The 14,567-nt window shown below is 31.6% G+C and overlaps 2 protein-coding genes across 5 annotated transcripts in view; one reads left to right on the forward strand and one right to left on the reverse strand.

Annotated features, from left to right (window-relative positions):
- The window catches only part of LOC141533470 (dystrobrevin beta), a 633,463-nt gene that overhangs the window by 466,705 nt on the left and 152,191 nt on the right, over positions 1-14,567 (forward strand). For 3 of the 4 annotated variants that reach the window (XM_074252367.1, XM_074252368.1, XM_074252370.1), the window contains one exon: positions 11,891-12,036. In XM_074252367.1, coding sequence (XP_074108468.1) covers positions 11,891-12,036 — 146 coding nt within the window. The remainder of the gene's footprint in view (positions 1-11,890; positions 12,037-14,567) is intronic. The other variant, XR_012480273.1, reaches the window with a different exon arrangement.
- On the reverse strand, positions 872-2,187 carry LOC141533494 (uncharacterized). Its single transcript, XM_074252416.1, has 4 exons — positions 2,066-2,187; positions 1,865-1,992; positions 1,570-1,771; positions 872-1,021 (listed from the first exon to the last, which is right to left on the reverse strand). The coding sequence occupies exons 1-4, from the start codon at positions 2,132-2,134 to the stop codon at positions 983-985; spliced, it is 438 nt and encodes a 145-aa protein (XP_074108517.1). The 5' UTR covers positions 2,135-2,187; the 3' UTR covers positions 872-982.

A 14,567-nucleotide genomic window follows, 5' to 3' on the forward strand; every position in this document is an offset into this window, starting at 1 on the left:
CCCTGCAAAACAGCTCGCGAAATGTCCAGCGAGACGTCCAGCGAGATGTCCGGCGAGGTGGTCAGCGAGATGTCCAGCGAAACGGCCAGCAAGATGTCCGGCGAGACGGTCATCTCACTGGCTGTCTCGCAGGAGGTCTCGCAGGAGGTCTCGCTGGACATCTCACTGGCTGTCTCGCTGAGTGTCTCGCGGGACGTCTTGCTGGCCGTCTCGCAAATATGCTATGACGTACATCAAGTGCTTAGCGAAGTCCTGAGCAAGACCAAGCAAGCAAACCAGAGATTTTTCAATAATTATTTTATGTATTGTCTATATCTATATTTTTGTCTGTTTGAAATTGCTATTTTTTCAGTAAGACAATTTTATTAGTATAAAAATTTTTTTTCATTCTTGATTGAAGTTTATATATTTAAAAATACATAATTTATTTTGTCAATTCTCCGGAAATTATATTTTTAATAATTGCATCATCTTAAGTCGATAATGTTTTCTGTGAAAAGAAAAAGATAAAAAAAATAAACAAATACGTTCTAGATTGTAATTGCATGTTTTGTTTTTTTTCTGTGAGAAATCGAACTTTTCAAATTAAATAAATATTGTTTCACTTGAAGTCTGCTGTGGCAGTGTTGCTAAACTTATTTATTATTCTTTTTTATTTTTTTTAATTCCTAAAGCTGGTCTGTGATTGGTCAATTTACATTTAAAATAACTCAAAAACTATTGAGAATATCGAAAAGCGACTAAGGAACTTTATACTTAGAATCGTCTCCTCTATCTACCGTTTTCCGCTGTGAAGGTCATTCTGAATCACCCTGTATATCTATAAATATATATATATATATAGTATATATATATATGTTGATATAACGATACTTCTCAACAGATTATCAGTAATATTATGTTTGCATACTCTTCGCAAGTACACATATATTAATATTATCCAGCAGGAAATTTTTACGAGTGATAATCAATTTTTGATGCACTATGTAGCCATTGCAGTTGTATAAATTGAGAAGTTTGCCTGTTAAATAAATAGATAAAAAAGTTGTTTAATTACATCCAATGAATTGAAAGTCATATAAATTTTGTGATTTCTAGACCTCACTCCATTTTACCGTCATAGAGTATTTGTATGTTGATATTTTTGAAAATGAAAAACCAGTCGAGCATGAAATCAACTTTTCCCATAACCAATTTTGTTAAATAATATTGAATTAAAGGCCAGAGTGTACAATAAGTTATTTGTAAATGATAAAAATTAGTAAAGATCTTTTTATCAATTTTATATGTCAGATAAATTCAATATGTATATAGTATCAAAACTTATTACTGGAATATGAAAATTTATTATTTTATTATATACATCCTCCACCTAACGTTTATAAACCCTTTGTTGTCGTCCTTCGTTAAATTATGTAAGCATTATAACTGCTTAAACATAGAATTTATAGTAGAAGTGATAAACGTAAAATTAGAAACGATTCCAATTGTTAAATTAACAAATCTTGAACAATAGTAAGAATGAAATGCTGCTTCTAGCCTCAAACAATTGTATTTTACAAAACTTACCATTTGTTTTAAACGTTTGCACTGTTTAACCAGATTTGAAGCACGTCTTTTTTTAGCAGTTGTTGTTTCCAAATTCATTGAAGTCGACTTTTGACTCTGTAATCGATTCCGTAAGATTCGACAAGATTTACATCTCGGATTAGCTTGGTTTCTTTTATAAATGTCATCACCAACTATCACATTTTTACAAAGTTTTGAATACCTGAAAATTAATGTAAATATATTAATTCAATTCGTATAAATTCTGTCCTCAGTAGTTCATACATTCACTTATCAAAAAACAAGCAATCCTTACTTAATACTGTCAATCTGAGTACCAACGCATATAGGCCACCTTTCCACTGATTTTAAGTAGTTATAGACACAACTTAATGAATGCAATTTTTCGTTTAGAGGTAGTTCTTCATTGTTAGGAAAAATAACCTGAAATAAAATAATAATCAATGATTGTTTTAAAAAAATAGATGTATCTACTCGAACATTAATTAATACATACAGTAATAGATGTATCCTTGTTTAAGCGTAACCGAATTTTGATCTGCTGAGTTGTTGGGTCCATTCGCATTAATACTAATCCATTGGGCTTGGGTATATACAGCCAAAACGGCGGTAATTTTGGAGCTTTGATTTCTTGCAGATTATAGGAATCCTTAGATGCGTCTTGACTGAGAGGTGGTTCTATCAAGTCTTGTTCACTTTGAACAACAGCACCTATTGGATTATTAGGAACATCTTCATCTGCTAATATTTTCGGTGGCTCGATGTTGTTTTTGTGCACTTGAAACAGCTCTTCGTCTCCAGAGTTATTTAAATGTAAGCTTGGCTTTTCCAGTTCATCTACAGTACTTGTTAGAAGCTCATTTTCAAGTATCGGAATAAGCTGATGCTGGATCGTTGGTAAAGCTTCGTCTTTAAGTATTTTTTTTTCCTAAAGGCATAATCTTGAGCTCTCCTTTTATGTACAGTTTCTCGTACATTTTTATTTGTTCCTCTTTAAAATGGAGATGACAGATGTAATCAGTAGCCTTTAATTCAATACCCAACAAAATTTTCCAATTTTGTAATCTCGCCGGTGTCTGTGAAATTAGATAAATGAAAAATTAATATGCTTTCGTTGATTAAAAAAATTATAGAAATGAGCAATGGTTTATAAAGTAAAATTTTCATAATAAATTGATTTACATACTGTTGGTTGGAAATACGAAATAGATTGAGGCGAACCATTTTTTTTATTTTTGGATTTACGCCCACTTGGACAACTTTTCACAACACAAATTTTACCCATAACTGTTTTGGTATTCACGTACTTTTTTATAAAATTAAATGTTAATAAACCAATAAGCGTACTATTCACAGTTTACGAAATAAAATCACTTTAGGTGCACGTTCCCTTATAATATTTTTTTAAGGTTATATTTACTATAATATTCTGTACTACGTAAGTTGTTGAAATTTTAAATAATTGACTACTCTAGTCGACAATGATTTTACATTTTTCAACTCGGCATACTTCAATTCATCTACAATTGCTACATTCATACCATACCCTTTATGTAAACCAGCGCGATTGTGGAAGAATTTTGAACTGTTATTTATAGCATACAGCTGGACACTTTTTCAACTTTTCTCCCATATGAGATGATTCTCCTTACCTCTACCCTCCATACGTCAAACGAAACCGGATGACTTATTGTCCCGCTCCACGGTAACGCTGACTTACCCACGTCCTCTGCAACTTCAAAACCCAAAACTAAAAATCTAGAACTTAAAACTCAAAACTCAAAATTCGAAACCCAAAACTCAAAACTTAAAACAACTCAATAAAACCTTAAATGATTTGACCCTAGTATTTTTCAAAACTTGACTCAAAGAGATTGATTTTTTGAAAAATTTGAAAAAAAAAAAATTTTCAATTTTTTTCGAAATTTTTTTTCGAAAATTTTTTTTTCTAATTTTTTTTTTTTAACATCCTCAGAATGCTCCACTATTGTCAAAAAAAATTAATTCAATTTTTTCTGACCGCGGCAAATCGTCGTGTAGGCTTTTTGAATACGCTCAATTAAAGAGTATTAAATTCTCTAAAAGAGCTTTTAAACAAAACAATCAAAAAAAATTTTTTTGAAGCCCGTGGACCTTTTTATAGACGGAAAAAAATTTGGAAAAATTTTTTTTCGGTAGTTTTCTTAGGATTTCTCCAGACCTGGACATGACAAAAATTTTTCATGGTCATATCTGAAATCTAGCTACAATTTGCTTTTTTATTTTTTCTGTACGACCATTTTCCTCGGAATTACAGCTTGTTGAAAATCACCCAAAAATTTTGAATTTTTTTTATGTCCCTTACTTTTTGTGACTAGTGTATTTATTTCACTGATAATAATTATTATTTCATTAATTAACCGGGATAAATCAGCTAAAAATACTCTCTCGTTACGTCTGAGTCAACCGGTTTCTTAATTAAATAATCATAATTATGATTTAATCAATTAACCAAAATAAATCAGCCGTTGGTCCTTTGTTAACTCGTCTGAATTAATTATTTACTTATTTCACTAGTAATAATTATTATTTTATTAATTAACCGAAATAAATCAGCCAACGATACTTCATAGTTTTGTCTGAATCCATCGGGTTTTGATTTTAATTGTAATTATTAAGATTTTATTACCCTCATTAAAAAAAACAATTAGAAAGAATTCAAAATCATTTCATGTTTAATCATTTTGAATACTTTATAGACTTTCAAATCCTTTTTAATACTATCTCTTATGGGCATTTGACATATGAGATCATTTTTAATTCTTTTTTTTCAAAAGGGTAATTGAATGAAATAAATCTGCCGCTTAATGCCTCTGACTGACCCTTACTCTTAATTTTCATTGAGAATCATTTGTTATATCAAAAAAAAATCAAAATCCAGTAACAGGAGCCTTGTTCTTCTGCTTAACCCTTTGCTACTGTCGCTCAGTGCCTCTCCCTGAGTCTTGCTATTGATTTTTATTTAAAAATTACTTTAATTATTTCAAATTGTAACAGTTTTACCTGCTCAGGTTGGCCCCTAATTAATTTTATAAATAAATAAACAAAACTAACAACAATAAAAATTATCAGGGCGCCACCAGGATTATTAATCACGGTTCCTGGAACCGGTCCAGAGCTGAGAAAACTTATCTTAGGGTAGAGAGAGTGGAGGAAGGTGCTGTTGAATAATAAAAATTTAATTAACAAAATTGATCAATATTTATTAACAATAAAAGGGAAAAAAAAACTTAACAGAGTTGGCTTAAAATTAGTTAACAAATTTCACTCACACACACACACTAACCACACTTAACAATATCTTAATCTCGACGAGCCCCTCCCGGCGTCTACCCGTCGATTTCTAACTTATTCTCGACGAGCCCCTCCCGGCGTCTACCCGTCGATTTCTAACACGTGCCCCTCCCGGCGTCTACCCGATTTCTAACTACTGTCACCTGCACAGAGACGAATCATATACTAAGATCGTTAACTCGGCTCACAGGAGTAACAGCCCAGCGACGAAACATAGACCTAGATACTTCTGCAGCTTATACACACTTTACTACAGAACAACAGCCCAGCGACGAAACATAGACCTGATTACTCTGCAACTCAAACATATAACCCACACTTGACTCACACTCACACTACTAACTAACTTTAATTAATTTTTACTTTATAAATTTTACTTTAATAAAATTGACTGTAACTAATTTTAATTAAATATTCCAAATCAAATTATTCAATCATTAGGAAATTAATAAAACGACAAACAATATTCAATTTACAACCAATTCTCAAATTCCAATTGTTAATTTTAATTCCGTTAAAATATTAGATGGATTAAAATTCCTCAGTAACTTATAATCATGGTATTAACAATATACAATAACTATTTAAAACAAAAGGTCTTAATACCTTGAATTAACTTTTGATAATTAAATAAATCACAATATAACTTTTCAATCACGTTCAAAATTATTAACATAAGTTAATTAATTAATTCTGACTAAGTTTTTACTGTGACACTTTTTGACTCAATTAACTAATTTCTAGGACTTAATGTCCACGCCGATAATTATCAAGTTTCAGTAATTTTAATTTAACTACTTCACGGACTTAATCCCCAAAATTACTAAATTTACACTTGACGAAATAATTTTATAATATAATATTCGCAATAAAAATTCCTAATATAATATACTTAATAATTTTCCAATCTATATTATCCTCAATAATTAACTCTTAATATAAAATTCTTAATAATTTTCTTAATAATTAATTCTTAATAAAATATTATTAATAGTTTTCTTCTAGTTTTATCAATAATGAAAAATTTGACACAATTCGAAATAGTCAATTTTAATTGCTAGAATATTCGCTAGCTGTTTTGCTTGACCTTGGGTATTGGAATTTACTGCGACACCAAAAATTGACGCTTCCCGGGAAAAAATGATCAGACCTGACCATGCCTGTTCATGTATGATCAGGCCTGAAATTAGACCTGATCATGCCTGTTCATGTATGACCAGGCCTGAAGTTATACATGATCATGCCTGATCAGTTCTGTTCATGCCTGCTCATATCTGGAGTACTAAATACGCTCAGGCCTGATCAGGCCTGTCCATGCCTGACCAGACCTATCCATGCCTGCTCATGTCTGTTCATGTCTAAAGTGTTAAATACGTTCAGGCCTGTCCATGCCTGATCAGACCTCTCCATGCCTGATCAGACCTGTCCATGCCTGTTCATGTCTGAAGTGTTAAATACGCTCAGGCCTGTTCATACCTGTTCATGTCTATTCATGTCTGACCATGCCTGTTTATGACTGTTCCTCTCTGACTATACCCGGGAAAAAATGATCAGACCTGACCATGCCTGTTCATGTATGATCAGGCCTGAAATTAGACCTGATCATGCCTGTTCATGTATGACCAGGCCTGAAGTTATACATGATCATGCCTGATCAGTTCTGTTCATGCCTGCTCATATCTGGAGTACTAAATACGCTCAGGCCTGATCAGGCCTGTCCATGCCTGACCAGACCTATCCATGCCTGCTCATGTCTGTTCATGTCTAAAGTGTTAAATACGTTCAGGCCTGTCCATGCCTGATCAGACCTCTCCATGCCTGATCAGACCTGTCCATGCCTGTTCATGTCTGAAGTGTTAAATACGCTCAGGCCTGTTCATACCTGTTCATGTCTATTCATGTCTGACCATGCCTGTTTATGACTGTTCCTCTCTGACTATAGTCAGAGATATGATAAAAATTTTTTCTTTGACGAAAAAAATTTTTGGTCATCAAAAAGTGCAAAATTATTTTTAACATTACGTTTATTTAAATAATTTTGAAATAAAAAATTTATTACATTTTCTATGGGATGTTATGGTCTGCTCTGCTCCTGCCTAATATGAAAATCATTACTTATTATATTATTTAAATAAATGTGATATTATAATGAGATTCGGTTACATAAATAAATTAGGACTATCAAAATATATTATAAAACCAATTTTAACATTATATTTATCATAAACTTATTCGATACTCTATGTACTTCATAGAATTGTTACATCTAATATAGCAGCACAGCAGGCGGGAAATTCAAGGCAAACGGATAACACCAGAGTTAAACAGCATTGAGCATGGTTGGTAGTTGGATGGTTGACCGCTGGTGTTACATCCTTACAATAATATGTAATTATTTTTTTTTTTATTTTATTTTATTATAGAGAATTGCGTACGACTCTATCAAGTACTACAACCATAAAATTAAGCAAAATAATTAATTAAAAATAGTAATGGGTTTTCAGACCTGACCATGTCTGATCAGGCCTGATCAGGTCAATTCATGCCTGATCAGGCATGGTCATTTTTCATGTCTGATCAGGGCTGAAGACTCATGCCTGTTCATGTCTGATCAGGTCTGATCATTTTTTCCCGGGTTGACTAAAATTCCACGAATAAAAATTTGTCGATTTTTTTCAATGACAAAAATCAATCAATTTTACTACGTTAATTGTTATAAAAATTACAACAATAAAATTAACGAAATTTTTGGATGTTAATTTATTAATTGATAATTTTTAGTTATTAAAATTTCCCCGCAAGGTCGATTGAGTGATCCTCGGGTATAAACCCCCATAAAAATCACTAAATCCAAAACTAGCAAATGTTCTACGATTTATTTATTGAATAAAATAAAAAAAAGAAAAGAAGAAGAATGATAGACCGAGTACAAACCGCGGTCTATCTTCCTCCCACGGAATGAAATAATGCACCTGGGTAATTGTCTTACTACGTCCACGATGTCTGTCTACCGTGGTGAGTCCTCCAGGTACCGGTTGTTAGATTCTTTTTTCACTCCGGGGAATTGTCCTCACTCTAAGTTCAGTTTTTCCTGTAACAGAACCAATGTTAGAAATCTTGTCTAAAAGATTGGAAAGACAATCTTAAAAAAAATCATCGCAGCGTTTCGAAAATTCACGTGCGAAAAAAATAATTACCTGCTGTTCCGTTGAGTAGTGACCGGTGCGGCTGACTATCAAACCTCTTCTGATTTTGTCACTCTCCCTAGCACTTACCCATTCCTCCCCCTCTTAATTACTAAACGGAAGACCCAGAAGATCGGAGCGCGCCAGTGCTAAGTCGACTAATTATTGATCACTGGCGACTTATCGATTTAGGGTAATTTACCCTGTTACAAAATAATAATGAAAATTTAGTCCAATCTGTTCAGTGCCTCTCTGCCTGAGCCTTGCAACAAATTTTTTAATTAAAAATTACTCCAATAATTCCAAATAAATTAAAAATTCCTGTTACTGCCGCTCCGTATCTCTAACTGACTGTCGCACTTGATTCTACATTAAAAATTACTTTAATTATTATAATTGAAAATCAAAATTCAGCAATAGCTGCCCAGTGCCTCTAGCTGACCCTTCCTACCAATTTTTTAGTAGAAAATTGCCTCAATTTTTCCAAGTAAAAATGAAAATTCAGTCAGCTGCCAAGAGCCGCGAACTGACCCTCATTACTAATTCTTCAATATAAAATTGCCTCAATTTTTCCAAATAACAACAAAAATTCAGTCACAACCGCCCAGTTCCTCTAACTGACGCTCGCTACTCATTTTTTAATTAAAAATCACCTAGCTACACTATTGACATAGGCTATATGATGTTAATTTTAATTTTGGAATTTTCGTTAAGTACCTGTGCAAAGCCGAGAGAGACTGTTATTGTAAATATTATAATCTGACGACATATTTTTAATTACACGAGCACACAGAAAGAAAGCAAAAAACTGCCGTTACAGCAATGGAAAAATTTTCGTGGACTCGGATCAAGTATGATTTTTATGTATTTCAATCGACTGAATCTAAATCTGAACGTTAATAAGCCCGCTGAGTCTTCAAAATTTGAAAAAAAAAAAAAAAACAAAGCGAAAAACCCTAAAAAAATTGTAATAAATCATGAAAATCGAAATTATCGACATGCAACTTTTTAGATTCAGATTGAGTTTGATTTTTGTGTATTTTTTTCCACTGAATTAGAATCTGTAATCTTGTTCCACTACGATGTAACATTGAAAAAAATCTCAAATGACCAAAAAAATCGGGAAAATTGCAGTTATAAATATGAGAAAAAAATCTATAAAATACGATTGTTAATAACTTGAATGCATTTCTATGGATGGAATATGATCTTAGAATTGAAAAATTAACAAAATTTTAAAATCTAATTTTCTCAATACCTACCCTTTATCTCACTCATATCTTGATGACATCGTTTTACTTGTTTTATGCTACAGTCTGCAAGATTGTCAGGAAAGTGATCAACGTAAGAATCCATGAAGTGTAGTTTGATGTTTATTAAGCAATCTAAATTTTTTTAATTGGTCACCAATTTTTCTACTAACGTCCAGTGTGGCCAGATCGTGCTCTTTTCTTACCCCCTTTTTGTAGGACACTCTCATCTAACTATATTGAAAGCGGTACAAAGTGGGGGTAAAAAAATCGCACGATCTGACCACACTGCTAACGTCCTGTTGTTTCAAGAATTTTTTCGGGTCAACAATAGGGATTCTCAAAATGTCTCTGCTCTCTACGTTTGTAGGATAGCAGAGATAGAAATAATCACTATGTGAAGGAAGAACGGCCAACAAATGTGAAATTCAAACTAGCTGTTCATAATGTTTTATGAGCACTATTGATTCTGTCTTAAAACCATTTACAATCACCACTTTGAATGAAGTTAGATCTAATCGAACAGTATGTTAAAGCTTTGGTCATCCAAATTTTCATAAATGGTGATTAGTTCCAGTACTTGAAAGAAAAAATTTCTGCAATGAATGATGCAAAATAAAAACAAGGAATTTTGGATGGACCCCAAATTCGAACTCTATTTCAGGAAGCAAATTTTATAGGGAAAATGAACAAGATCGATAAAAAGCAAAACAGAGAAAGCAGCTTGGATAAGTTTTATAAATTTGCTCCAAAACTTTTTAGGAAATAAAAGAAGCGAAAACTACAGGATGTTCATAAAAAAATTGGAGATAAATTACAAAAATTTAGATTGCTTAGTATATTTCAAACAACGTTTCATGGATTCTCACATTGACCACTATTCTGAAAATCTTGGAGACTACAGAGAAGAACAGGGAGAACGATTCCATCTAGCCATAAGTAAAATGGAGACTAAGTATCAAGAAAAGTGAAATATTAATATGATAGTCGATTTTTTTTGGAAATTTAAAGGAATACAATTAGTGATAATAACATACGGAAGAAAAATTTCCTGCGTAGATCATTTGAGAATGAAAGACTTCGATACCAACGGAAAACAGTTTGAAATTCGAGAAACGCGTTCTCTTTATTCTCTTTATGCGTCATTTTTTATAAGTATTACAATTTTATATATTTGAAAATTCTTCACTTGATTTTATGCATCAAAAAATTACAAGGAAAGTATCTAATCATGTTTCATAAATTTTTTTTTAAATTTGTAATGGCAATTTTCTCGATATAGTTGGTTATATATATATATATATATATATATATATATATATATATATATATATATATATATATATATATATATATATATATATATATATATATATATATATATATATATATATATATATATATATATATATATATATATATATATATATATATATATATGTGTGTGTGTGTGTGTGTGTGTGTGTGTGTGTGTGTGTGTGTGTGTGTGTGTGTGTGTGTGTGTGTGTGTGTGTGTGTGTGTGTGTGTGTGTGTGTGTGTGTGTGTGTGTGTGTGTGTGTGTGTGTGTGTGTGTGTGTGTGTGTGTGTGTGTGTGTGTGTGTGTGTGTGTGTGTGTGGATGTAAACCTCTCACAACTTTTGAACGGCTTGACCGATTCTATCGCGATTGACGCCAATCGAAAGGGCTTGAATGAACTTAGATTTTGAATATGGTATGGACCGATTCGAAACGGTCGATTTTCAGATATCTCAAAAAAACTACGAAAAAAATTTTTTTTTAATGTGGTTTTTTTTTAATAACATTCAAACGGCTTGACCAATCAATTCCAAAAACTAATCAACTCTTAACATCGAAAAACCACGTCTATCGCCATCAAGCCGGTCGAAATCGGTTGATTCGTTCGTGAGTTATCGCTGACGAAAAAAATCGACAAGAAGTGTTTTTTTCGGATTACACCGAAATTTTTGGTCTAATAAATTTGTGCTTGAAACTATATCATAGATTTGAAAAACTGCGTCGAATGCCGCTAACCGCGTGAAAATCGATTTATTCATTCAATAGTTATTGCGGTTTGAAAATTAAAAAAATAATGTTCTGTAAGACTTCTATGAGATTTTTGAGCTCGGAGAGCTCGAAAACATCATTAGTTAAGTTTTAAGCACTTAGGTATGGAATTAGCGGGAAGTTACAGGGATGGCCTTCAGGTTCAACTGTTTTCCTAATTTTTTTATAGCTGTGACTGCAGTTTTTTGCAATTTCTCGCCAGTTTTGGGGGTTTTTTGCATTTTGCTCAAAACTGGAAGGTGACTGGGCTGATCAAACTTAAAATTCGGATTTAGCGGGTCAAAATACATTCCGGTACATAGGTTAGGTTCAACGTAACTACCAATTTTTTTTTTTTTTGTACGAGTATTATTTTCGAAAGAAATGTATTTCCAGATTAAAAAAAAAGTATTAAGACAGAAATAAAGTATTGAAAAGTATTGGTTTTCTAGTATTTTATAAGTTTGAAAGTTTTATTGACGATGCTAAAAATTATTTTTTATTGTTAGATCAGCATTCAGAACCAATAGTTTACCAGACAGTGGTTCTAGCAGTGCTAACAACACGTTAAGCAGGTCACTACGGAACGACCTCTTAGTTGCTGCGGATAGTGTCACTAATGCTATGTCTACGCTTGTACGAGAATTAAATTCAGGTAAGGTTTTTCCGGTTATCCTTCACTTTCATGAAACCAGAACAGTTAGTCTATCGATTTATTTCAATAGCGATATATTTTCCATTGCCGATGTATTAAATCATACCCCCCTTGATGATGTGGTAGTGATTCATTTTCGATTTGTCACCATATATAAATTTTATGTCGTAAATCCGTTGTTATACCTTAATTCAAAAGAGAAAATCGTATAAAAAGAATGTTTTCAGAAATAAGAACATAAAATTGTGATGATGATAAATTTGTCATTCAATTATTTAGTAGATTGAAATTCACTTCATTTTTTCACTTGAAATCTAAGAATCTAACTATTAAAGCCGATGTTATGTTGCACTTTTGAGTAAATTTCGTCGTAAAATGTTTTTTTTAATCGAATACTCATCATATAAGTCATAAGTCATAAAATATAAATACATGTTTGTTAGGGTGATTCAAAAAAAAAGAATATATTTTTTTTCGTTTGGTACTCTGAAAAATAGGTTCCTAGACACCTCTAAGAAAGCCTCTCCAAGCATGAGTTCTTAATTGTAACGGGAAGGTTCTCCTTCTTACAGTTTTCTATTTTTTCTTATTATCAGATAGAAAAATGTATATCTCGCTTCCAACTACTTGGAAAATATCTTGTTCCTTAGATTTTGTAGGAAATTGAATGCTCTACAAAAAAGGTCTCTTACGATTTTTTCGTAAACCCAACCGTTTAAAAGATATTAACGGTTAAAGTTTGATTATTTTTGGGAAAATTTTTTATTTCTTATGAATTTTATAACTCAATGAAAAAAATCATTATGAATGATGAAACTCATAGTTTTGTAGGAAATTTACTGCTCTATAAAAATGGTCTCTTATGATTTTTCGATCAAGTTGAGCGTTTACGAGATATTCATCGTCAAACATCAATGCATATCAATTTTTCTAGTTTTTGATCAATAATTCGAAAAATTTCAATTTATTCTGTGAGTTTCAAGGAAATTTAGACAAATTTGAGTTTTTATTATAAAAGCAACTCCTATAGATGTTTTCTGTTCAAAAATACATTTGAAAGTTTTTATTCTAATAATATTTTTTTAATTTTATCTTTAATAATTTAAAATCTTAATCGCGTTGTCATTTATTATTATGAAATTTGTTCAGTGCGTATTTTTAAATTGTTTTTCACAAAATATACATAAAATTTTCGTTCGAGGGGATTTTTGTTTTGAATTCCATTTCTTCTTCTGTTTGTCTTCTGAAACTAACGCCATCTATGTTTTTTACTCTCAACTATCTTCAGTATCTACTAGGGTGGGTCAAAAAAATCGAATAATTTATTTTTGACTTTATACTCTGAAAAATAGGTTCGTAGACACCTAAAAAGAATTCTCTCCAAGTATAAGCTCTCAATTATAACGGGAAGGTCCTCCGCTTTGCGGGTTTCTATTTTTTTCGAATAATCAGATAAAAAAATTTATATCTCGCTTCCAACTGCTTGGAAAAATATTCCGTGGCATAGATTTTGTGAGAAATTGAATGCTTTACAAAAAAGGTCTCTTATGACTTTTTCAAAAACTCAACCGATTAAAAGATATTCATAGTTGAAGTTTGGCTATTTTAAGGAAAATATTCGTTTTTATTATGAATTTTATAAGTCGATGAAAAAAAATTATTTCGGATTGCGGAACTCATGATTTTGTAGGAAATTTACTGCTCTACAAAAATGGTCTCTTATGATTTTTTGATTAAGTGAAGCCGTTACGAGATATTCATCGTCAAACATTAACGAATATCAATATTTCCAGTTTTTGATCAATAATTCGATAAATTTTAATTTAAACTATGAGTTTCAGGAAAATTTACATAAATTTGAGTTTCGATCGATAAAGAAATGTTATAAACAATTTTTTAATATTGTTTTCAGTCTTGAGCTTGTTTGATTGCATTAAAACAAGAAATTAGAGCATTTTTTTCGACATATAGCCAATGATTAGTTTAATTTGAAGTGAATGACATATTTCTTTGTCAAATTTAATATGAAAAGTATTGAATCAAGTGAGAAACAACCAGTATTTAACTTTTTTATAGATAAATTTTTTATTGAATTATCAATTGCAATATAATTGTCTATATTTTTAACATAACAGTACGCTATTACTATAAATAATTTCTTTTATTACAATTTGGGAATGTTTTTGATGTTCTTTGACAACTTGCAATAAGTACTGGAATTGTTCTTCATTTTTGTCAAGCATTGATTATATTCACTGACTAATGCAACAGCTCGCTCTGCTGAATCATTGACAACTTTTAGTTGTTGAAAGTATTCTTTATTTTCGAGATAACTCTCATTAGTAGGCCATAATTCAACATCGACATCAAGAAAGTCATACGGTAGATCGAAGATTTTGAAAAGATTTAATGACTTTTTAGACACAAAGTCACTCAGAGTTCTCTGCGCCAATGAATTCAAATCTTTTTAGCAATTACAAATCTTTTAGCTTTAGAATCTGTACCTTCACGAGTATTAACAGCTTCAACAA

This window comes from Cotesia typhae, unplaced genomic scaffold, assembly GCF_013202065.1.
Source record: "Cotesia typhae breed Kobodo isofemale line unplaced genomic scaffold, CoteBio_Ctyphae contig_9, whole genome shotgun sequence".
NCBI lineage: Eukaryota > Metazoa > Arthropoda > Insecta > Hymenoptera > Braconidae > Cotesia > Cotesia typhae.